At 42.8% G+C, this 26874-nt stretch overlaps 1 protein-coding gene across 1 annotated transcript in view; it reads left to right on the top strand.

The window, feature by feature from the left end:
- The window catches only part of LOC115140901 (t-SNARE domain-containing protein 1-like), a 125767-nt gene that overhangs the window by 78053 nt on the left and 20840 nt on the right, over positions 1–26874 (top strand). The window contains exon 11 of the mRNA XM_029679356.2: positions 10842–10951. Coding sequence (XP_029535216.1) covers positions 10842–10937 — 96 coding nt within the window. The 3' untranslated portion in view covers positions 10938–10951. The remainder of the gene's footprint in view (positions 1–10841; positions 10952–26874) is intronic.

Below are 26874 nucleotides of genomic sequence, written 5' to 3' on the forward strand. Positions count from 1 at the left end.
GGACATGGACAGGTGAGTGAGGGAGAAAATATAACATCTCCATCTAGAATGAGTAGCCCCTGTGACATCACCGTGATGACCAGATGCTCTCAGACTATGAGAGAACACATAGTCAGATGAAGAGAGAGCAGCTTGAGTAGCAGTGTTCTCTGGGGTGATCCATATCTCTGTCAGGGCCAGCATAGGCTGAGATGAACTTGCCGTTCTTGGCTGCAGATTGGCAGTTCCAAATGCTGCCGGCGACCAGGAAGTCCACATGGGTTCTGCGCACAGTTTACACTTAAAAGGTGGGGAGCATCTGTAAAACCTACACTGAGAGGAGCGAACAGGTATAGAAAACACACATAGTTGACAAAGCTACAATAGAGAAAAATGAGATCATCTGAAAATAACTAGGTAAGATACTCAAGTATGAGACTTCCTCTCTTTCCTTTATCAAGTAACTCCGCAGAACCGTCTTTGTTTCGCCACAAAACCGCTGACAGAGCTGCCACTGAAAAAACGGGAGACTGAAGTACTAACACCAATTGCTAATTGCGTAACAGAGGTGAAGCCACTCCCCCTCCAGTACAGCCGCGGATCACAAAATAACAACAATCACAAATTGCCCCTTAATCCTGGTTGATGTGTCAACAATCAGCTGCAAGTTATGAGCAGTCAGCAGTTCACACACCAAGCAGGCTACTGGGAAGACAGGGCCATCTACTTTAAGTGCTGTCTATCTATCAAAAAGACAGCAACAGATTAAGACAAAAAGTCTAATTATCACTCCTGGAGATAGCAGGAGTCCTCTATCTACAGATTGAAGCACATACACACACAGGCACACATGCATAAACACACACACATTTGAGCTTGTTTCATACTTTTTCAGTTTACTGTACTTTATTTTATATCTATGGTATGAATATCACTGTCCTACTTAGTGATTTGTTGTCAACAGCAGCCGACCCTTTTCCTAAATCATTATCTCTCTAATGGCATTTCTTTGACTTTTCCTCTCTCTCATATCTACTACCGTACACACACATAGATGACCAACATGCAATGTCAGGGATTTATCCACTTGTTTCAGAGAGGTGCTTTTATGCATTTATTTTATTGGATGGATCTAACAACACCTGAATAACTTACACAGTTACTCTTCCTGAATAACTTACACAGTTATTATTCCTGAATAACTTACACAATTACTCTTATATGGGTAGTTTATTTAAAGTATAATAGAATATTGCCCATGTACACCATAAGAAATACCCTGCTGTTGAAAAAAGGTCCCATATTACTGTAATATATCCCAAAAACCAATACCATAGTTGTTTAGGGTCAGGGCACTCTTCACAGATCTACGCTGGCATTTATATTTTTCTGTTGGATTACTAAAGTACATAGAAACCATATTACTTTCCCCACCAAAGTTTTGTGAGAGTTGTTCTCCTTCCTATAGGCTTCTTTTTCTCTGTTTCATGCTGTTCCTATTGCTGCTCTACAAGTGAGCGAGTGAGTGAGCAAGTGAGCGAGTGAGTGAGCAAATGAGCGAGTGCACACAGCTTTCCCATTAATTGTAATTTCATTATCTCAAGGAGAGCTGAGCCGTGACCAAGCTCACGTAGAGCAATTTAGCTCTCCGCCAATCCACGCGGCTGTTTCTAGTCTAGAGGAAGAGAGAAACCCTGTGCAGGGGGCAATATAAAGAGTGGTAGGGAGGAAAAGAGATTGAAGGAGAGAAACGAGAGAAAGAGCGAGACTGTTGAGGAGGGAGATATACAGAGAGTGGGAGAGTGAATGAGAGAGAGAAGATGAGTAGGAGAGAGTAGGAGAGCAAGAAAGAGACCGTAGAGGAGAAGGGAAAGATACAGAGAGCGAAAAAGAGAGACACACACACACACACACAGAGAGACATACAAATGGCAGAAAGTCAAGGGCACAGTTCCATGAACTCAGTCAAACAGCACCAATGGTCAATTAAAAGGGGATGACATTTTAGTCCATGGCCCACCATGTCAGAAGGCTTTACACTGAAAATAAATTGAATCTATAATCCATTAGCCTCAGGCAGATTACTCCTCTCACATGAAGACTCCTCAAGTTACAACACTGATGTTGTGTCTCAGCCCCATCCATGTCCAACAGCCTGAGATGAACTGTGATTGTTCATTACTGTGTAACGATACTATTATATTATACAGCCTCCATGTCACTAGTGAAACATAGCTGTTTTATTATGTGTTGAATGATGGTTTAATATAGACTCATTCAAACACACTTCTGTTAGTGTTGCATTTAATTTCAAATGTCTCAGTTGGCCATTAGATTAAGTTGATTATGGGGAATGTGTTTGTAATGATTTACGAATGAGCAAACTCAATATGCATAATGATTAATTGAAAGGCAATGACTCACTTGATTGGTGGTTACCATAATTACATCATAGGACGTCACAGTCTCTGTTTGAAACTCGTCAGCCACCTTTGTGGAAATGTATCTCCTCTTGTGATCAATATGACATATTTCCGCTATCATGCTAATTCAGATGGTTTGTTTTTGGAGCTCCTGGTGTTATCGTATTGCTGGAGACAGGGAGGGAAGGAAGGAAGGAGGAAGGGAAGTTGGGAGCGAGTGAGAGAGAGAGAAATGCAGACTATTTTATGCCTGACAGATAGAAGACAGAGAAACACTGAACGGGCAGGGGCACACTAGGGTTGAGCGGTATCCAGATGTTCATATCGTCATACCATCATTCTCTCACCCCGGGATTTATGGCATTACCGGTTTAGTACACAAGGGAGCATCAAAAGCCCATTGGGTGTTTGCATAACGCTAACCAAATTAGCACAAGTAATAGCAAATTGTAATGGAAGCTCCTAGCTAAATATGCTAACTAGTGCAAACGATAATAAACTAATTGCATCAACAGGCAATCCAGATCATAAAGTTATAAATATATAGGAAGGAGCTACTGAATGTCATGTTTGGGGAGTTTGGACCTTTACAAGCGAATGTGAACGAGAGACATTGTGCAAATGAAACAAAGTTTTGACGCATGCTGTACTGGCTCTCCAGTATGGAGTCTGAAGTGGCTCGGGCAATGGCCCTGCCTGCTCTGCTTGGAGAAGAGGGGTAGGAGCAGACTGATGGGCCAAGAACAGAGAGTAGAAAAAACACAAGGAAATAAAGATTGAAGTGGCAGCTGTACAAATAACTAATCCAAATGGCTTTGACTTCTCAAACATGGAAGACAGCTCAAATAATATGATGCTCTGTCACCTTATTAATTCAGACACTTACTTAGATAGTAAGCTAAACTAGGGTCGTGTTAATGCAGTTTTCCATGCAGTAAAAAAATATATAAAAAGCATAAGAAATATCTTGCTTTGTTTTTTTATACACAGATCGAAAACAAATGTTGTGCTTCAGATGAGAATTATGAGAAAAAAGCTAAACATTAGGAAACGTAGCTGGCTTCATTCTTTCTATGATTGGCCTAAACATTCGAAATATGATGGCCATGTATCGTTTTTGCTTTTTCATTGTAAGCTCATTTAGTTGTGTGGCTGCCAGCCAAATAGCGCTGCACTTCTGTTGTCAACTGATGAAAATGAAGCTATTTTATGCCGAATGTGTTGCGCTAATCTATTTTCTGTGAAGGAAAACTATAGTTGCATGTCCTTGATCACTCTATTAAAGTTTTTTAAAAACACTGACTTTCAATATAAAATGTGACCCCTGTCAATACACAGCTGGACTCACCTGCTTCCGCTTTCTCCTATTGTGCTATTTACAAACAAACGCGTGACTGCCTCAACTGTGCTGGGGAACCAAGTAAGCTTCATGATGTCAAATAATGTGACAGGTGAAATAAGAACACCATCTACTTCATCTCCTAAAGCATTGCACAAGTTGACTGCAGGTATTTACTTAAAAAATAGCTACAAATATTAAAATGTATTGAAAACTTCAAATAAATAGTTTCAGCAGTTTTGGCGGTATTGAAAGACCATCCAGTGGCCATTTCTAAATACCCCCGGTATACAGAATAAACAGGAGGCTGAAGAAATGTGCCTTGGCTGCTAGGACCCTCACAAACTTCTACAGATGCACCATTGTGAGCATCCTATCGGGCTGTACCGCCGCCTGGAACGGCAACTGCACCTTCCGCAACCGCAAGGCTCTCCAGAGGGTGGTGCGGTCAGCCCAACGCATCACCAGGGGCACACTGCCTACCCTCCAGTACATCTACAGCACACTTTGACCCTGGAAGGCCTTGAAGATCACCAAGGACTTCAACCACCCAAGCAACGGCCTGTTCTCCCCACTACCACCTAGAAGGCGGATACAGTACAAGTGCATCAATGCTGGGACCGAGAGACTGAAAAAACGCTTCTACCCGGCCTCCGCCCAGTACCCTGCCCTGAACATTAGTCACTGTCACCAGCCGGCTACCACTCGGTACTCTACCCTGCACCTTGGAGACTGCTTCCCTATGTACATAGTCATTGAACACTGGTCACTTTAATAATGTTTCCATACTGTTTTACCCACTTCATATGTATATACTGTATTCTAGTCAAGGCTCATCCTATATAACTACTGCTGTACACACCTTTTCTATTCATATACTGTCCATAGTGCCTATACACACCATCAGGTAATATACACTGAGTGTACAAAACATTGACATAGACTGACCGGGTGAATCCAGGTGAGTATGATCCCTTACTGATGTCACTTGTTAAATCCACTTCAATCAGTGTAGATGAAGGGGAAGAGATAGGTTAAATAAGGATTTTTAAGCCATGAGACAATTGAGACATGGATTGTGTATGTGTGCCATTCAGAGGGTGAATTTCAGTACCATTGAACGGAGTATGGTAGTAGGTGCCAGGTGCACTGGTTTGAGTGTGTCAAGAACTGCAAAGCGGCTGGGTTTTTCACACTCAAAAGTTTCCCATGTGTATCAAGAGTGGTCCACCATCCAAGGGACATCCAGCCAACTTGACACAACTGTGGGAAGCATTGGAGTCAACATGGGCCAGCATCCCTGTGGAATGCTTTCGAACACCTTGTAGTGTCCATGCCCCAACGAATTGAGGCTGTTCTGAGGGCAAAATTGGGTTGCAACTCAATGTCCGGAAGGTGTTCCTAATGTTTTGTACGCTCAGTGTATATATTCCGCACTCTGACATTGCTTGTTCTAATATGTCTATATTTATGAATTAATAAATTTTTATTTTATTTGCATGTATTGTTTTGTATTCTTACGTATTACTGCACTTTTGAAGCTAGGAACATAAGAATTTCGCTACACCCGCGATAACATAATACAGTATGTGTACGTGACCAATACAATTTGATTTGATACAAGGTCAACACACACTAAAACATCCACAGAGGAAATATCTCTGGGCAGACAGACAGTCAACAGACTTATCTATTGATGCTTTTAGTCTAGAGCAGGAAATAAGGTGTAGCAGGTCTGTCCTTTATATAGTTCTTTGACAACAATAATTTACCCAGAAGGTCAGTTCTCCACTTGAACAACAATTCAACATCCTCCCTGTCTCTATCCATCTGTGAAAACTTCAGAATTGGAGTTGAAACAAAATTATACTTGGTGCTTTAAAACTTTCCATTATATGATTCTGACTAGGGAAACATGCTCTATACATATTCATGTAACGTACATCTGATGTGTTTGTCTTCCAAAATAAGCCAATTTCATAGACACAGATACATGAGAAACAAAGACACAGATACATAAGAAAAATAGACACAGATACATAAGAAACACAGACACAGATACATGAGAAACAAAGACACAGATACATAAGAAACACAGACACAGATACATAAGAAACACAGACACAGATACAAAAGAAACACAGACACAGATACATGAGAAACACAGACACAGATACATGAGAAACACAGACAGAATACCAGAGTGCAGCTGGGCTAAATGTAGTGGTGCTGTCTGAGATGATGCATGGACAGGGACAGGGACGGGGACAGGGACAAGGACAGTTAGAGGTTTGTGGTGCTGTCCGAGACGATGAAGGGACAGGGACAGGGACAGGTTTGTGCTGCTGTCTGAGACGATGCAGGGACAGGGATGAGGACAGGTATGGGGACATGGACAGGGAGAGGTTTGTGGTGCTGTCGGAGGTGATGCAGGGACAGGGATGAGGACAGGGAGAGGTTTGAGCTGCTGTCTGAGGCAATGCAGGGACAGGGACAGGGATGGGGACAGGGACAGGGAGAGGTTTGTGGTGCTGTCTGAGGCAATGCAGGGACAGGGACAGGGATGGGGACAGGGACAGGGACAGGGAGAGATTTGTGGTGCTGTCCGAGACCATGCAGGGACAGGGACAGGGAGAGGTTTGTGCTGCTGTCTGAGATGATGCAGGGACAGGGATGAGGACAGGGAGAGGTTTGTGCTGCTGTCTGAGGCGATGCAGGGACAGGGATGAGGACAGAGAGAGGTTTGTGCTGCTGTCTGAGACGATGCAGGGACAGGGATGAGGACAGGGAGAGGTTTGTGGTGCTGTCTGAGGTGATGTAGGGACAGGGATGAGGACAGGGAGAGGTTTGAGCTGCTGTCTGAGGCAATGCAGGGACAGGGACAGGGATGGGGACAGGGACAGGGAGAGGTTTGTGCTGCTGTCTGAGATGATGCAGGGACAGGGATGAGGACAGTGAGAGGTTTGTGGTGCTGTCTGAGGCAATACAGGGATGGGGACAGGGACGGGGACATGGACAGGGACAGGTTTGTGTTGCAGTCTGAGGTGATATGGGGACAGGGACAGGCAGAGGTTTGTGTTGAAGTCTGAGGTGATATGGGGACAGGGACAGGGACAGGGACAGGGACAGGGACAGGGAGGGGTTTGTGGTCCAGTCAGAGGCAATGCAGGGACAGGGATGGGGACAGGGACAGGCAGAGGTTTGTGTTGCAGTCTGAGGTGATATGGGGACAGGGACAGGGAGGGGTTTGTGGTGCAGTCAGAGGCGATGCAGGGACAGGGATGGGGACAGGGACAGGTAGGGGTTTGTGGTCCAGTCAGAGGAGATGCAGCAGAGACAGTGACAAGTGACAGGGAGCCTGTTACAGTTGTACTTCCACTGAGGGTCCAAGGACTGGCCGTGAATGTTTGTTTGCTACTCCTTTTATCAGTGGGGTGCCATGGGCCTGTGCCTTCAGTGAGGTCCTATACAGTCCCACCCAAATTAATCCACCTCTTATTACCATCATTATGATGCCATGGCTCTAGACACTATACATTTAGATAGAAACGCAGTATAACCAGGCGTTGCGTCACCTTTAAATTGACATTTTTATTCAGAGAATTGCAGGGGAAGAGTACAAAACTTTTCATTGTGCAGCTTCGTTGCCCTGCGTGCTTGTTCTTTGAGCTGTAGATCCACTCGGGTGTCCCCAAAAGTTTTCAAAAGCCCCATTGCTTTTAAGTGCCCAGCCATACTTTGGTGTCTCATTGCTGCCTTGGTTAGACAACTCAAGTTTGCAAAGCCAGTATGGCTCCAAACACCAAATCGATCACTTGCAAATAATAGGCATTCCCAGCAGTACAGTTTGCAGTGCTTCTCGGAGCCTGTGAGCCATTGATAGCACTGGTAGTGCACTGGTAACTTTGAAAGTGGTGAACGAACCCCTTTCCCGCCTGTGACAGGCTTTGTAGCGTCGGCGTCGGGCGACCTCTCCTTACAATGTCTAACTTTTCTTGAAAAGTTCGTCTTGAGAATGGCGTTATAATTATATCCTCGACCAAATCGATATCTTCTCCTACTTCCGCCATTGTGGGTTGAAAAAACAGCTTTGTACTACGCAAATTAATTTGTTTATCAAATTCAGTTTCCTAGTTCTGCATAGGACTTGCCTCTCAATATTGGTAATCCAATCAAAAGATGTGTACGCACTACGCCTGCTAGCTGGCAAGACCAGCCCTCCAAATCTCAACCTGGGGTTGGAAGCAGTGCAACCAAGAGGAAAGCTATGAAATGAAGAGTATAACTCTTACTCTGGGGAATAATTTAATACATATTTGTGGGAAAATATATATTTAAAAAAAATGATATTATGATGATGTTTAGGCCAGCAGAGAAGGCCTTGCTGGCCCTGACGGCCCACCACTGCCTTTTATATATCATTATCAGGGTTGACTGGGAATTAGATTGTACACATTTCACATAATCCCATTACAAAGGAGGCAGCTAGTTTTCGTCTTCCATATGTGATAAAGGAGGAAAAATATGATGTCAGTAATCATTGCGTGCCATTATTATTGTATTATTAAGACATTTCTAATGTCACACATAAGCTAAAAAGCTTTCCCCTCCCAGAAACTCAATGTGAGATTGTCTATCTGTATGAGAGAAATGGTGATGAGTTTGGAGCGTGCTGGCACGGTCTGACATGACTTGCAGCTGCTAATAACCGCGGTGAGGATCATCTTGGACTGTGAGGATGCAGTGTAGCAGCCTCATGCTTCCCATACCCTGAGGCAGTACACACGGTCCCTGGCATGGTTGTGCAATGCATCAACATCTTTAGATGGCAATATGCTTGGGAAATGTACACATACCTGGTGCCACACCGTCATGTTTGGGAAATGTACACATACCTGGTGCCACACCGTCATGTTTGGGAAATGTACACATACCTGGTGCCACACCGTCATGTTTGGGAAATGTACACATACCTGGTGCCACACCGTCATGTTTGGGAAATGTACACATACCTGGTGCCACACCGTCATGTTTGGGAAATGTACACATACCTGGTGCCACACCGTCATGTTTGGGAAATGTACACATACCTGGTGCCACACCGTCATGTTTGGGAAATGTACACATACCTGGTGCCACACCGTCATGTTTGGGAAATGTACACATACCTGGTGCCACACCGTCATGTTTGGGAAATGTACACATACCTGGTGCCACACCGTCATGTTTGGGGACATGAAACAACGTTACAGTATAGCTAGAAAAATATGTTAACATTTTGGCGTTTGTGACCGTTTCCAAACGTATCCTCACCATGAGACCAAGCTTTCTTCAGCAGAGCCCTTACTCCGCTCCTCTGACTTTGGCTCTGAGATTAACTGAGTGGATTCAAGGTGCCACATATTGTATAAAGCTCATTTCTCTTTCAGCCCCTCTCTAGCTCATTCTAACCCAGTTGACCCTTATCCTTGCCCAGACCTTTATGCTGACAAAGGGGATTTCTTAGAACCTCGCCATGACAATGACAACACTGAGACTGAAAGGATCAGGGGTGAGAGCCAGCGGGAACGGGCGCGGGTGGGCAAGTGGCAGAGAGAGAGGGGAGGGGGGGTATAGGGAGATGGGGACATCTGGAGAAATGCAAGAATCGACCAAATGCTTGAGGTTAAGGTTTGTCCTGTTCTTGGTCATTCAGACTGAGCGGAATAGAGCTGGGGAGATCCTCTCTAGTCCTCCCCTCTCCTCCTCCCAGGGAACTGCAGTGTACAAGGTCATCAACCACAGGCCTACAGGACACACTCTCCTGAGGATTAGGAAATGAGTGATAAGAGCATTTCTTCCTTTTCTCAGTTCTGTCTCAGTCCCCTCCCTCTCTCTGCTCTCTGTGTGCCTCCCTCTCCCATCTCTCTCTCACGGCCCTGTGGCTGGAAAATTCAAGTTTAAAAATACTGCAACAGTTCCTTTGTTATAGTAAACCATTTTTCCCTCTCTCTACCTTATTTATTTGTCTGTTCTGCCTAAATAACAGTGGAATAGGGACGAGAGATCGAGAGAGAGAGAGACTGCACTGTGCGACTGCTGTGTTCAGGCAGGGAGAAGGAGAGAGGATGGGAGAGAAAGTTTATAAGGCACAGTTTATAAGGAAATGTGTGAGAGAAGCCGGGGAATCTGTGGTGGCCAGCTGCAAGAGAGGAGATAGCGGAGAAAGGCTTTTAATTCTCAATCCCCACAGAGCCTTTGAAAATTACCAATCTTCTTATCACAGACGCAGGGCTGCTTATGCAAATTGTTGTGGAGTGGAACGTTTAAACTGAAAATTACTCGACAGCAGTTTTTTTCCCCTCTCTCTCTCTCTTTCCACATGGAAAGCCTGTTTCCAGTCTCAGAAGAGGAATTGCTTTGAAGCGAGTCAGGATTTAAAGACTCCAGACCAGCTCTGGTCTAACGCAGCCGCTCTCACTGCCTTTGTAGCGGAGAAACGGAGAGGAAAAAAGAGAAAGAAAAAGCATTTGAAAACAACATTCTGGTCTCCCCTCCCTGCTCTGACACATCACCCATCGCCTGGGGAGGCTAGGAACCAGAGAAATATAGAAATATCTCCAACCCCTGTTCTCCATTCTAGTTCTTTTCATTTCTATTTATTTACCAAAGTTGAGTTTCTTTTTCATTCATTTTGTTTTTACTATACATTGAGGGTAATGAACATGAGAGGATGAAGTTGCTTGAAAAATGTCAAGTTTTAAATTACACCCCAGGCGATATTAGAAAGAAAAAAAAGAGGAAAGAGAGTATGTGAAGGAAAATATTGTTTTTTCTGTGTTCTGTGATCAGACACTACTTGCTCTTAATGGTTTCTCTCATCATTAACCACCAAGCACTTGACCAAACTCAAATCAAGTCTTCATGACAAGTTATTTCTGAAAACACATTCTGGTGTAAAAACCTAAGGTGACCCAAAAACACAGAATTGTGTTTCAGCCATTTCACCTGGTATTACGATGGGTGCCTGGAGGAGATGAAATGTTTGTGTCTTTGTATGTATTGAATATGTTGCAGATTCTATAGTTTTCTAATTGAATCTAATCTGATCTGACCCACAGAGGCAGATTAGGAAGAGGAAGTGTTACATGCTGGTGGCGGGAGGTTTCATCCTCACCCTCCTCATCATCATCATCGCTGTGTCAGCAAGAAAATGAAACCAACTCCAGAGGTAAGCCTCCTAACCCCTCCATCACTACTGGTGTTTATAAACCAGCAGCAGCCCAAAAAACAGAGCTTTACTTAGTATTGATATTGTTATACAGGTACTGTATTGGCGTATTGATTGCTATATGGACATTCTATTCTGATTGTAACCTGCATAGAGACCTGAGACGCAGTGCAGACCCTGAGAATATGGCACTGCACATTAGAACTACCCCTCTACTTTGTGCAATTTCCGCCTGAAGACATACCCAAATCTAACAGCCTGTAGCTCAGGCACAGAACCAAGTATATGCATATTCTTGGTACCATTTGAAGTTTGTGTAAATGTGAATTGAATGTAGGAGAATAACACACAATAGATCTATGAAAAAAAACATATGTTTTTTCTATTTATTTTTGTATCATCATCTTTAAAATGAACAAGATAAAACAAACATTCAGATAAGACGATGGGGACAATTTCAGTGAAAGAATTAAGAGGGCAACAATACTTGTGCAAAGTTTCAGAATGATAACTTCCAAAATGATTGTGCTACATAACATTTATCATGAAGTCACCCAGGTGTCCCACACAAGTAGCCCAAATGTACCCAAGTGGCCAAATTGGTGAAGGTATACATTTTGAAACAAATAACTATATACAAAATACCAAAATGGTATTCTAACACACCCCCAAAAAAAAAAAATTGTGAAAAAAATGTTATGAAAGAATATATATATATATATACATTGACAAAGTAACATGGGTAACTATTTACACACTTTCAATATTTGGAGGACCCTCAGTCCTCTATCAAATCTATTTATATAGCCCCAGCCTAAAACCCCAAACAGCAAGCAATGCAGGTGTAGAAGCACGGTGGCTAGGAAAAACAACCTAGAAAGGCAAAAACCTAGGAAGAAATCAGGCTATGAGGGGTGGCCAGTCCTCTTCTGGCTGTGCCGGGTGGAGATCACAGTGGTTGTAGAGGGTGCAACAGGACAGCACCTCAAGAGAAAAAATGAACAGTTTAGGGTTCCATAGCCGCAGGCAGAACAGTTGAAACTGGAACAGCGGCAAGGCCAGGTGGACTGGGGACAGCAAGGAGTCATCATGTCAGGTAGTCCTGAAGCATGGTCACAGGGGTTCAAGTCCACCGAGAGAAAGAAGGAGAGAAAGAGAGCAGACTTAAATTCACACAAGACACCGGATAAGACAGGAAAAATACTCCAGATATAACATACTGACCCTAGCCCCCACCCACTTTGCCATATAACCCCACCAACATTGCCAAAACTCTAGACAATATTCTGCTGCTGATGCCAGATGCCATAGCAGTCTTTCTCTGATGTAAAGCAGAGGGTCACTGAGCATGTGCTGCATGTGATGGGAGACTTCATCTTGCAAACACAGCAATGCCTCCATGCTGTGCCCTTTTGGCCCTTAGGCACATCCATGCCTGCACAAATATATTTGGGCAGATGAACACTTGTGGCGGGAGCAGAAGGGACAGGGCTTGGTGCAGTGGTGCTGTAGCCAGCAAGCTCCTTGATGCTCCCTCTAATGTAGACTGATTGGTGAGGGACAGGGCTTGGTGCAGTGGTGCTGTAGCCAGCAAGCTCCTTGATGCTCCCTCTAATGTAGACTGATTGGTGAGGGACAGGGCTTGGTGCAGCGGTGCTGTAGCCCGCAAGCTCCCTGATGCTCCCTCTAATGTAGACTGATTGGTGAGGGACAGGGCTTGGTGCAGTGGTGCTGCTTGACATATTTGCTTTTATAGCAAATCGATGTTTAAGGGTTTTCTGTCAAGAGGAAATGTGGTGGGAAATGATTTATCTTCATCTATAACTGTGGACCCTTTTGCCCTACGACCAGTCTCAATTCCTCTGGCATGGACTCTACAAGGTGCCGAAAAGCTCTCCACAGGGACGCTGACCCATGTTGACTCCAATGTTTCCCACAGTTGTGTCAAGTTGGCTGGATGTCCTTGGGTGGCTGACCATTCTTGATAAACACGGGGAACTGTTGAGCATGAAAAACCCAGCAGCATTGCAGTTCTTGACACGAACCGGTGCGCTTCACACCTACTACCATACCCCGTTCAAAGGCACTACCATGTTTTGTCTTGCCCATTCATCCTCTGAAAGGCACACATACACAATCCATGTCTCAATTGTCTCAATGCTTGAAAGTCCTTCTTTAACCTATCTACTCCCCTTCATCTACACTGATTGAAGTGAATTTAAGAAGTGACATCAATAAGGGATCATAGCATTCACCTAGATTCACCTGGTCAGTCTATGTCATGGAAAGAGCAGTTGTTCTTAAAATAATATATTGTATATTGCTGCTCCTTCACATTATATTTTTGCAGACATTTTTTTTCTTCAGTTTGGACAATGAAATGTAAATGTAATTCCAACCACAAGTAATGATTTTTGTTCACTTGTAGCTTCACATCAAGCAGCTTGAATGTCTCATGTGGTTGGCTAGCTCATTGTGTAGCTAGCGTAAAAGGTTGAAGAATGTTTCTCAGCCTTTACAGGAAATGACAGATTTCTCCCAAACTTTGTGTTTTGTGACAGAAACAAAGACCCTCACCGTCAACTCAGCAGAGGATAGAATCAGTGTAGAAGACTTTGGCCACTATTCAATAATTAACAGATAAATTCCTAAATGTCATTGGATGTTGATGGAAAACCACAATCTACATGAACCCACAGTCTGGCGTTTTTATCTACCACTGATGGAATTACATTCAGGCCTCTTGTCTGACATACACAAGTACACCTAAACCCACACGCAAACACAATCATAGTCACTGTATTGTACAGCCAATTGGTTCATCTTGAATTGGAGGTTGAGGCCTGTTGGGAGGTGTTCTCTAGTTTTCTTCCCCACGTTGATTCTCTCAGGTCACAGATTAGTGGGTCTGCAGGTTTGTGGAGCAATTCGTACCAAATCATTTGGAACAGATGAGATGGAATTTCTCAAGTGTGTGTGTGTGTGTGTGTGTGTACTGAGCCCTATAGAGGAGGAAGAGGACAGGCTTAGCAGAACCGCCTGGGTTCTTGCCAAAGCAGACGCAGCTATAAGCCTGGTATAGTCTGCCAGTTCTTGTACCAGAAACAGGATCCAAATAAACAAACAGAGTTTAAACAGAATTAAGCGTTCCGAGTACCAACAACAGTTTTCCTCCCATTGTTGTTGCTTGTTGTGGCCTTCTTCCATTCTCCTTGATGCTGTTGACTGATTTTGAAGAAAGTACCGGTACTACACTACAGTACTCTCACATAATAATAATAATAACCCCTAATCATAATAACTTTATTTGTATAGCGCTTTTCAGTAGTCTCACATACTCTAGCTGGAGTAGACAATAGTATGTTATACAGAAACATAATGAAAGACAGAGATACAACGAGAGAGAGAGACAGCATTACATAGTCATAGAGAGGAGAAATATTGACAGGTACGAACTATGAACCCAGAGTGAGGGTTAGAGAGGATATATAAACATAGAGAGAGAGAGAGGCAGAGATGAGAATGGTGAACACTATAGACAGAGACAGGATGATGTGGACCGGTATAAACAAACACAGAGGAGTATAGAGGATATAGATAGACACAGAGAGATACAAAGGCAGATGGGCATAGAGGAGAATAGTGAGCACTATACATCAGTTTAATGAGAGTGACGACGGCAGAAATCACTGTGTAGCCGCTTCTGCTCTCGAATCAATAGCCTGGCTCTTTATGGTGCACTAAATAACGCCATAACTGCACCCTGACACTTATTTCTGCAAATGATGTTGCCGGCACCGCCTTCACATCCTGTTTACAGACTCATTTGGGAAGTGAGATTTTTCAGCGTGCATGTTAGCACCATATGCTAACTGTAACTACACTAGGTCTTTGTGTGTATGGGGAGGAATGGTCGCTGAAATCAGGGGGTTCTGAACGAGAGAGCTTTCAAGGGGTTTCGTCTAATCAAGCAGTGACCATATACACTAGACATGTGCCTGTCTAGTCTGTATCCTAAAAGCTATACTGGCTGTTGGATATCATTACGTATCCAGATGTTAGTCCAGTTACTGGGATTCTCCTCACACGGGGCCCCATTTACGTAATGGATTTCCCCTATTTATCTAATATAGTGGTGCATGTCCCCCCAATACATTTAGCATGTGAAAGGGCCACTAATCAGTGTGGTGTGCATACAATTTGCAGACAACATTGTCTGATAATGATACATTAGCACATTTGCTCTAAAAACTGACAATTGTATTCCTTTCTAGTAACGGTTGCCATTGTGGCTAAAAAGGCTTTCATCATCATATTACACCACTGTACCACTACAACACTATATTGGAATGGTTGATTTTGGACTCTCCTCTTAACTGGCTTCAAACAGGGAATCATGTGAATGGACACTCGTGGGAGACCCTCTACTGCAGTGCATTGATCAGTAGTCAGGTAGCGTTGTACAAACACACACACATATGCACACACACACACACACCGGGAGAACAAGTCAAGCGGGGGACCAGGGACACAGTGCTGTCTGATCATAGAGAGTCTCCAGTTTACACAAACACAATCAGAGAGATTACAAGCACACCCTGGAGCTCCCTCAAAACATAAAACACGTAAGCACATCTTCACACACACAGAGCCTTCAGAAAGTATTTATACCCCTTGACCTATTTCCCATTTTGTTGTGCTACAGCCTGGATTCCAGATGGATTCAGTAGATGTTGTTTTATGTCACCCATCTACACACTATAACCCATCATGACAAAGTGAAAACATGTTTTTAGATATTTTTACAAATGTATTGAAAATGAATACAGAAAAATCTAATTTACATAAGTATTCACACCCCTGAGTCAATACATGCAAGAATCACATTTGGCAGCGATTACAGCTGTAACTCGTTCTGCGTAAGTCTTTAAGAGCTTTGCCCATTATTATGTTTCAAGCCTTGAAAGACATGAAGTAGCTTCTCAGACCTTTTGCCTCAGATTTGTCTCCGTTTGTCAGGCTGCAGGTAGCAAGAAGCATGTCTAGGGCCTTGATGATAGACGGTAAATGAGTTGCCACTGTTCTGACCGCAGCAATACGCACACGCCATCGCGTGTCTGAAAGGCAGTTAAGACAGCAGCCAGTCTTTTCCTTGAGAATGGCCCATCGCTCTGGACTGGAACTGAACAGATTGTAGACAATTCACACAGCCAAAAAAAGGTTGATACTCCTGGGCACGACTGAGCTGCATGTACACCCACAAGATTAAGAGTATGGGAGGCACAAGGTGTGTATGTGGCCAGTGGATTCTTTTCCAGTATGTGTGCTTGAACTCCCTCCACTTTCCCTGACATATTTGCACCATTACCTTTACCTTGACGACGGCAATCTGCTGTGTCAATACCAGGCCCTTCCAATGCACTCAAAATCATTTCAGAAATTTCACTGCCTGTCTATCTAACAAAGTCTTTAAAGTCAAGAAAACATTCAATTATTTCTCATTCACCTGTTCCCTGAACTTTATCCTTGTGTACCTATCTCACCAATAATACATTTTGCTCAGTATGGGAAATGTCTGGAGTTGCATCACACATACCCGAGTTATAGAATGCATCTTCTCTTTCATAAAGTATTGTTTTTCGAAACCCTTTGACATGAACTCGCTTTGGCTCTCAGGGCTGAGGTAATGAGTCAGTCGTGCTCCTTTCTTTTTGTCCCTGACTTTCTGTAAGTGCTCAATTAACATCGGATCATAATTTGACAACACATCATGAAGATTGAGTGACTTCGCCCAGAATGGAAGATTCCTAGATGCTAAGTACAGTGTCACATCCAAAATGCTTTCTAGAACTGCTCTGTTTTTATAAATATCTGACTAGATTTGTTTCTGCTGCTGACTGTCTATACAGTCTATTTCTCTGGACAAGAGGAATACCTACAGTTGAAGTCGGAAGTTTACAAACAGTTAGGTTGGAGTCATTAAAACTAATTTTTTGACCACTCCACAAATTTCTTCTAAGAAACTATAGTTTTGGCAAGTCAGTTAGGACATCTAGTTTGTGCATGACACAAGTAATTTTCCAACAATTGTTTACAGTCAGATTATTTCACTTATAATTCACTGTATCACAATTCCAGTGGGTCAGAAGTTCACATACACTAAGTTGACTGTGCCTTTAAACAGTTTGGAAAATTGATGTCATGGCTTTAGAAGCTTCTAATAGGCTAATTGACATCATTTGAGTCAATTGGGGGTGTACCTGTGGATGTATTTCAGGGCCTACCTTCAAACTCAGTGCCTCTTTGCTTGCCATCATAGGAAAATCAAAAGAAATCAAATTGTCGACCTCCACAAGTCTCGTCCATCCTTGGGATCAATTTCCAACGCCTGAAGGTACCACGTTCACCTGTACAAACAGTAATATGCAAGTATAAACACCATGGGACCACGCAGCTATCACAATGCTCAGGAAGGAGATGCATTCTGTCTCCTAGAAATGAACGTACTTTGGTGCGAAAAGTGCAAATCAATTCCAGAACAACAGCAAAGCACCTTGTGAAGATGCTGGAGGAAACAGGTACAAAAGTATCAATATCCACAGTCCTATATTGACATAACCTGAAAGGCCGCTCAGTAAGGAAGAAGCCAATGCTCAAAAAACGCCATAAAAAACAGACTACAGTTTGCAACTGCACATGGGGACAAAGATCATACTTTTTGGAAAAATGTCCTCTGGTCTGATGAAACACAAATAGAACTGTTTGGCCATAATGACCATTGTTGTGTTTGGATGAAAAAGGGGGAGCCTTGCAAACCGAAGAACACCATCCCAACCGTGAAGCACAGGGGTGGTTGCATCATGTTGTGGGGGTGCTTTGCTGCAGGAGGGACTGGAGCACTTCACAAAATAGATGGCATCATGAGGAAGGAAAATTAGGTGGATATAAGGAAGCAACATCTCAAGACATCAGTTAGGAAGTTAAAGCTTGGTCGCAAATGGGTCTTCTAAATGGACAATGACCCCAAGCATACTTCCAAAGTTGTGGCAAAATGGCTCAAGGACAACAAAGTCAAGGTATTGGAGTGACCATCACAAAGCCCTGACCTCAATCTTATAGAACATTTTTGGGCAGAACTGAAAAAAAGTGTGTGCGAGCAAGGAGGCCTACAAACCTGACTCAGTTACACCAGCTCTGTTAGGAGGATCGGGCCAAAATTCACCCAACTTACTGTGGGAAGCTTGTGGGAAGCTGCCAGAAACGTTTGCCCCAAGTTACGCAATTTAAAGGCAATGCTACCAAATACTAATTGAGTGTATGTAAACTTCTGACCCATTGGTAATGTGATGAAATAAATTAAAACTGAAATAAATAATTCTCTCTACTATTTTTCTGACATTTCACAATCTTAAAATAAAGTGGTGGTCCTAACTGGCCTAAGACAGAGATTTGTTACTAGGATTAAATGTCAGGAATTGTGAAAAATGTAGTTTAAATGTATTTGGCTAAGGTGTATGTAAACTTCCGACTTCAACTGTATATACTGTATTCTACACCATCTACTGCATCTCGCCTATGCCGCATTGCCATCGCTCATCCATATATTTATATGTACATATTTTTTATTCATCCCTTTACATTGTGTGTAAGGTAGTTGTTGTGAATTTGTTTGATTACTTGTTAGATTTTACTGCATAGTCAACTAGAAGCACAAGCATTTCGCTACACTCACATTAACATCTGCTAACCTTGTGTATGTGACCAATAAAATTGGATTTGATGTGTAGTTGTTGTTATGGTATGCTGCAGATTTTTCCATTTCAGTTATTGTGAGACACACCATCCTCATGCTCTGGTAGTTTGTCATACATTCTCCGCCATTTCACTGATAATATCTTATAGCCATCCTTACTATTCAGAGAACTGGGTGATGGTTTACTTTGAGAAAAAAGAACACATGGAATGCAATATAATGCCTTTACACTCTTACAATAAATAAGCCAGTCTTACTATTAATAAGCCAGTCTTACTATTAATAAGCCAGTCTTACTATTAATAAGCCAGTCTTACTATTAATAAGCCAGTCTTACTATTAATAAGCCAGTCTTACTATTAATAAGCCAGTCTTACTATTAATAAGCCAGTCTTACTATTAATAAGCCAGTCTTACTATTAATAAGCCAGTCTTACTATTAATAAGCCAGTCTTACTATTAATAAGCCAGTCTTACTATTAATAAGTCAGTCCTACTGTTAATAAGCCAGTCTTACTATTAATAAGCCAGTCTCACTATTAATAAGCCAGTCTTACTATTAATAAGTCAGTCCTACTATTAATAAGCCAGTCTTACTATTAATAAGCCAGTCTTACTATTAATAAGCCAGTCTTACTATTAATAAGTCAGTCCTACTGTTAATAAGCCAGTCTTACTATTAATAAGCCAGTCTTACTGTTAATAAGCCAGTCTTACTATTAATAAGCCAGTCTTACTGTTAATAAGCCAGTCTTACTATTAATAAGCCAGTCTTACTGTTAATAAGCCAGTCTCTTTGCACCTTTTCTCTTCCATTTGCTGACTTACTGTACTATAAATAGTTGGGGAATGACCTGCCTTCTGAGTCTGGGGGCATGATTTTATACAGTTCTGTCTCCTCACCACACCTGAACAATAGCTTCTCTTTCATGGTCTTGTACTTTCTCTGGCCACAGTGCTGGAAGATGTAAAACCTCATCTTCCTCACTTCGAATCTGTCCATACTCTTCCTTTCCTTTATTACTTGCTTGTTCAATCTTCTGTCACTCCTTCACTGGCACTGCTGCTACTCTTTAACTCCTCTTCCTCCTCCCTGCTCTCCTCTGCATCAGTCTGTCTGACAGCTTTCTGCTGACATTCTGCCTACCTGGGGCTGTCTATGCACTTGGAAGAGAGTAAACAAATGGAATTTCAGGTTGAATGTTCTCTCCTACAAAGGTTACCATACAAAAAAATATGTTTTAATAGTATACATATCAAATAGAATATGTATTTAAGTGTGTCTAAGTCATCATGTGCCTAAGGTCCTCCAAGGTCTACTGTTTCAACTTCATGTAGTAGACATGTTGGGATCTTTGTCCACAGCAGTAGTAGTAGGCTACATGCTAGGTTTTAATTTTAGTCTAGCAAGCTAACAAATATCATGCAAATATTTGGGAATTCAGCTATAATAACTTCTAAATAATAGCTAATTAGCTGAGGTTGCAAATGGTTGAATTCCTAAGACTAGAAAACCATACCACGTGGAGCATTGGCTACACAGCTGGAAATGGTTCAACTCTGAGACTATCGATCCCTACAGAATAAGAGCGAATCTTAGATATAATTATTAGACTGCAGCTAGAAATGATGTAAACCCAGGATGAGAATACTAACAACCGTCGAAACATCTATTCTAAGAACAATGGATGCCTGACTTATCCATTACAACAGACACTATCCGGAGCCCCTGATAAAGCTACAACCATAAAAGACGCTGTGACTTCTGGGGAGGTAACCAGAGACTCTCTGATGAACAGACTTTCCAGCAGACGGACCGACGATTCCAACTGAGAAGACAACAACGACATATGGGCGTAAATATATTTATTGCAATTATTCCCGAATGAGCGGCCGTTCATGTGCAAAGGATTACCATTTCAATGAATATAATTACCCACTGTGTGTCGTGAATCCATTTTGTCTTTCCTGCTCCTTTATCGGTCCACGCCCCTTTTTCTTTGCCCATTGATCAGATATTAAAGTATTAATTATAACGTTGTAATCTGAAGATTTCCCGTGGCCCCCCCGACTTCCTAGTTAATTAAATGTACATGATTAGTTTAATCACATAATAATAATTACAGAGATTTGATTTGATAAAATAACAGTATTCACATTTAATGATAGCCAGAGACACGACAGTAGGCAGCTACCAGTAGCTAGCAAGCTATCAAGCCAGCTATATTGGCTAGCTAGGCTACTCAGTTCGGCAGGCAGTCTGCACTTCCCTTTTCTGGAAACCTGATTTCATTTTTGAGGAGGGCATAGTAGTTATCTCTCGTGAACGCTTAGGCTGCATGCTGGAGCATCTGTCAGGTCAGCTGTATTTTTTGTTGTTGCTCCTAGTGGAGAATGGACCAAACCATGTGCATTATGGGAGGGTGGGGGGTACAAACAGGATGGTTGGGTAAAGATGCCTGATCTGATTATGGTTATACGTTTTAATTTTCATCACCGATTTTTTTGTCTGACAATGTTTAAATGATAAACAAATAATTTTCTTAACATTTAGGGGCCCCTATCAGGCTAGGGCCCCATGAATCATTTATGTTTCCCCCCTTAACGACTCCCTTGCAAACAAATGTAATCAAATTGATCAAATCAAATTTATTTATATAGCCCTTCGTACATCAGCTGATATCTCAAAGTGCTGTACAGAAACCCAGCCTAAAACCCCAAACAGCAAGCAATGCAGGTTTAGAAGCACGGTGGCTAGGAAAAACTCCCTAGAAGGGCCAAAACCTAGGAAGAAACCTAGAGAGGAACCAGGCTATGAGGGGTGGCCAGTCCTCTTCTGGCTGTGCCGGGTGGAGATTATAACAGAACATGACCAAGATGTTCAAATGTTCATAAATGACCAGCATGGTCAAATAATAATAATCACAGGCAGAACAGTTGAAACTGGAGCAGCAGCAGGCCAGGTGGGCTGGGGACAGCAAGGAGTCATCATGTCAGGTAGTCCTAAGGCATGGTCCTAGGGCTCAGGTCCTCTGAGAGAGAGAAAGAAAGAGAGAAAGAGAGAATTAGAGAGAGCATACTTAAATTGACACAGGACACCAGATAAGACAGGAGAAGTACTCCAGATATAACAAACTGACCCTAGCCCCCCGACACATAAACTACTGCAGCATAAATACTGGAGGCTGAGACAGGAGGGGTCAGGAGATGATACCCCTGGACAGGGCCAAACAGGAAGGATAAAACCCAACCCACTTTGCCAAAGCACAGCCCCCACACCACTAGAGGGATATCTTCAACCACCAACTTACCATCCAGAACGCATGTTTTGCAATAAGTTTACTCTGTAGAAGCTTCCTTCTTTTCACTCTGTCAATTATGGTGGAGTAACTACAATGTTATTGACCCATCTTCAGTTTTCTCCTGTCACAGCCATTAAACTCAGTAACTGTTTTAAAGTCACCATTGGCCTCATGGTGAAATCCCTGAGCGGCTTCTTTCCTCTCAGGCAAATGAGTTAGAAATGACGGCTGTATCTTTGTAGTAACTGGGTATATTGATACACCTTCCAAAGTGTAATGAATAACTTCACTATGCTCAAAAGGATATTCAGTGTCTTCTTTTTTTATCAAGCTTCCAATAGGTGCCCTTCCTTGTGAGGCATTGGAAACCTCCCTGGTCTTTGTGGTTGAATCTGTGTTTGAAATTCACTGCTCGACTGAGGGTCCTTACAGATAATTGTATGTGTGGTGTACAGAGATGAGGTAGTCATTCAAAAATCATGTTAAACACGGTTATTGCACACAGACTGAATCCATTTAACTTACTATGTGACGTGTTAAACACATGTTTACTCCTGAACTTATTTAGGCTTTCCATAACAAAGGGATTGAATATTTATTGACTTAAGACATTTACATTTTGAAATTTAAATTCATTTGTACAGATTTCGAGAAAAAAAAAGCACAGGCCAGTGACACAAAACACACATTTAATTGGTTTTAACACCAATTAAGGCTGTAACTCATCAAAATGTAGAAAAAGTCAAGGGGTGTGAATATTTTTTGAAGGCACTGTAGGCTGCTAAACCATACTAAATTAACCCTGTATTAACCCCCTGTGGCCTATTCCTCTTTCTTGTGTTGCTAGAGGTACTTCCCTCTAGCTGCATTGAGAGTGAGATGAAGTGTTATTGTTGTGTGTGTGTGTGTGTGTGTGTGTGTGTGTGTGTGTGTGTGTGTGTGTGTGTGTGTGTGTGTGTGTGTGTGTGTGTGTGTGTGTGTGTGTGTGTGTGTGTGTGTGTGTGTGAATGGTGACGCCACAGATAGATAGATACAGAGAAGCTTTATTAGCCTCTCCTGCCTGCTGTAGTGGATGGCTGCATACAGTATGAGAGACAATCAGCTTTTTGATCAAATCAAATCAAATTCATTTATATAGCCCTTCGTACATCAGCTGATATCTCAAAGTGCTGTACAGAAACCCAGCCTAAAACCCCAAACAGCAAGCAATGCAGGTGTAGAAGCACGGTGGCTAGGAAAAACTCCCTAGAAAGGCCAAAACCTAGGAAGAAACCTAGAGAGGAACCAGGCTATGTGGGGTGGCCAGTCCTCTTCTGGCTGTGCCGGGTGGAGATTATAACAGAACATGGCCAAGATGTTCAAATGTTCATAAATGACCAGCATGGTCGTTTAATAATAAGGCAGAACAGTTGAAACTGGAGTAGCAGCACGGTCAGGTGGACTGGGGACAGCAAGGAGTCATCATGTCAGGTAGTCCTGGGGCATGGTCCTAGGGCTCAGGTCCTCCGAGAGAGAGAAAGAAAGAGAGAAGGAGAGAATTAGAGAACGCACACTTAGATTCACACAGGACACCGAATAGGACAGTACTCCAGATATAACAAACTGACCCTAGCCCCCCGACACATAAAGTACTGCAGCATAAATACTGGAGGCTGAGACAGGAGGGGTCAGGAGACACTGTGGCCCCATCCGAGGACACCCCCGGACAGGGCCAAACAGGAAGGATATAACCCCACCCACTTTGCCAAAGCACAGCCCCCACACCACTAGAGGGACATGTTCAACCACCAACTTACCATCCTGAGACAAGGCTGAGTATAGCCCACAAAGATCTCCGCCATGGCACAACCCAAGGGGGGGCGCCAACCCAGACAGGATGACCACATCAGTGAATCAACCCACTCAGGTGACGCACCCCTTCCAGGGACGGCATGAGAGAGCCCCAGTAAGCCAGTGACTCAGCCCCTGTAATAGGGTTAGAGGCAGAGAATCCCAGTGGAAAGAGGGGAACCGGCCAGGCAGAGACAGCAAGGGCGGTTCGTTGCTCCAGAGCCTTTCCGCTCACCTTCCCACTCCTGGGCCAGACTACACTCAATCATATGACCCACTGAAGAGATGAGTCTTCAGTAAAGACTTAAAGGTTGAGACCGAGTTTGCGTCTCTGACATGGGTAGGCAGACCGTTCCATAAAAATGGAGCTCTATAGGAGAAAGCCCTGCCTCCAGCTGTTTGCTTAGAAATTCTAGGGACAATTAGGAGGCCTGCGTCTTGTGACCGTAGCGTACGTGTAGGTATGTACGGCAGGACCAAATCAGAGAGATAGGTAGGAGCAAGCCCATGTAATGCTTTGTAGGTTAGCAGTAAAACCTTGAAATCAGCCCTTGCTTTGACAGGAAGCCAGTGTAGAGAGGCTAGCACTGGAGTAATATGATCACATTTTTTGGTTCTAGTCAGGATTCTAGCAGCCGTATTTAGCACCAACTGAAGTTTATTTAGTGCTTTATCTGGGTAGCCGGAAAGTAGAGCATTGCAGTAGTCTAACCTAGAAGTGACAAAAGCATGGATTAATTTTTCTGCATCATTTTTGGACAGAAAGTTTCTGATTTTTGCAATGTTACGTAGATGATGCATTAACTGTCGTTGATAACACGTATTCCCACAAAGAGAGCTACTCTGTGATGCTCCCCCTCATATCACAGAAGATGTTTGTCAGAGTGATTCAGATAAAATAATATATATATATATATATATATATATATATATATATATATATATATATATATATATATGTTTTGCATAGGCTAGACTACACGTCCACAGTAAATGTCATTTGTCACAAGTATGACCATATTTCTTCGTCCTGGTCAAAAGCTTTGTATGTTGTGCCATTGGCAAAGCACATGTTCCAAATCTTTTGAAGGTGGTTGATTTAAGTTACAATTTGCCAACACTGATGCAATACTCCCTTATCATTTCTGACATGTAAATGTCACTGATAATCTGAGACGTTTTATCTTTGGTTGTTTGGTGTACATGCAGCTATTTCGCTGAGTTTAGATGATACACTGTCACTGTCCTCTACCGGCTCCTCATTTGTCATGTTTTTTCACGTGTACACAGCCAAGGCATCTGTTCACGTCCATTTACTATATTTGAGTAATTTCTCCCTGATGAGAGACCATTTAAATGTTTTACTATATTTGAGTGATTTCTCCCTGATGAGAGCTACATTGTACACAATGACACACACACATATGCACACAGGCATGCACACACATGCACACGCACACAGGCACATACACACAAACCTAGAGGTGTCTTTCTCAGCCTTCTTCCTCATACAGCTCTGTGCCTGTCTGGTTGCCGTGTGGTTGTGGTCAACCCACCCATAGGCCTCTAACTTAACAGATCTGAGGTCCCCTACTGGGACACAGCTCAGCGGGATTTTCTACTGCCCTGGGATCAGTGCCTAAGCCTTCAGTAAGGAGGTAGATTCCCTTTATCAAACAGCAACTCTGCTCACATGTGTTTTTCCTATTTCTTTTATTTTACAGATCATGTACATTGCATTTCCCTCCACATGGGCTACCCTCACACAAAGGAGTACAAAGGTTTCATACCCAATTGCACCCCATTTCCATTATAGTGCACTAATTTGTTCCCCAAATGGGTACCATTTCAAATGTAGACACAGCCCTTCTCACAAAATGGAGGAACATTACATCACAGTCCTTCCTAATTGTCCAACTTATTTTTCCATTAATAATTTCAGATATTCCTTCTTTATATTTTGCGAGAGGAGAGAGAAGACGCCTATATATCTGCATTTGGGTATTTACTGTCCTCTCTGTCTAAACTTCAGGACGCCTTTAAAGTTTTCCTCCCTTCCTTGGTTCCTTCATTCTGCACCAGATGCAGTCAGGCTGAACAGCTGCGTATGTTATTGGTATAGGCAATTATAAATTAAGCTCAGGCCATTTGTGATGGAGGGAGGCAAAACTGAAGAGGCCTGCAGGGCCCGGACCCCTAGCTTTAAGTGGATCATCGGGTAGGCTGGGAGAAGGTGACCGCTCAGTTTAATAGCGCTTCATTAATGCAGGAGTATAATCTCAGCATTCATCCACATCTGATCCTCAGGTAACACTTGATTTAAACTATGAGTAGACTGACAGTAAGATGTTTGCAACAGGTCTATTGACTTGCAGCTACCCCTTCAAATGCATTACCAATACAGTGATTATTCATATTGACTGGTATAGTAGTGTGGATAATGGAACAAAACCAGTATCTCTCTGACTCTTAACCAAACAGTGTATCACCAAGACAGAACATACAGTAACTATCCCTCAGATGCTAAGTATGCCCTCCACACACTCTGGACTAAATGTGTCCCATAGTCTTTATACCTGACAGAAGGTAAGGATATATTTGAAGCTCCACAATGTGCCAAGAGATAGACAGCCAGATAGCTGTAAATCAGGGTCAAGGTTGTGGAAAAAATACATATGAATCCGAAAGGGATGTTTGGTTATATTGCAAGGATTGTTGTAAAGTTGTCCTGTTTTGGGTCAGAAGAAGATGATTGAAGTAAGGTATTTTAGGCCTTGGTTGAGATTGTGAGAACCCATGCCTCTAGTCCGTACCTTTCGTGTCCCAGACAGTGCTAGTGAAATACTATGATATGAAAGTACCAGACAGACTGTGACTAGCTAGCTGTCATTGTTGCCTCAGGAACAGGCTAGATGGTGGGTGACATAGCTAGCTTCACTGTTTTCACACACGCTTCCTTATTCAGTCAAAACGAGTCTAGTCTAGTCAAGCCTAGTCAGTGGAGATAAGAGAAGAGGAACTGTGCAGCTGCCAATGTG

Source organism: Oncorhynchus nerka, linkage group LG14 (genome assembly GCF_034236695.1).
Source record: "Oncorhynchus nerka isolate Pitt River linkage group LG14, Oner_Uvic_2.0, whole genome shotgun sequence".
Taxonomy (NCBI): domain Eukaryota; kingdom Metazoa; phylum Chordata; class Actinopteri; order Salmoniformes; family Salmonidae; genus Oncorhynchus; species Oncorhynchus nerka.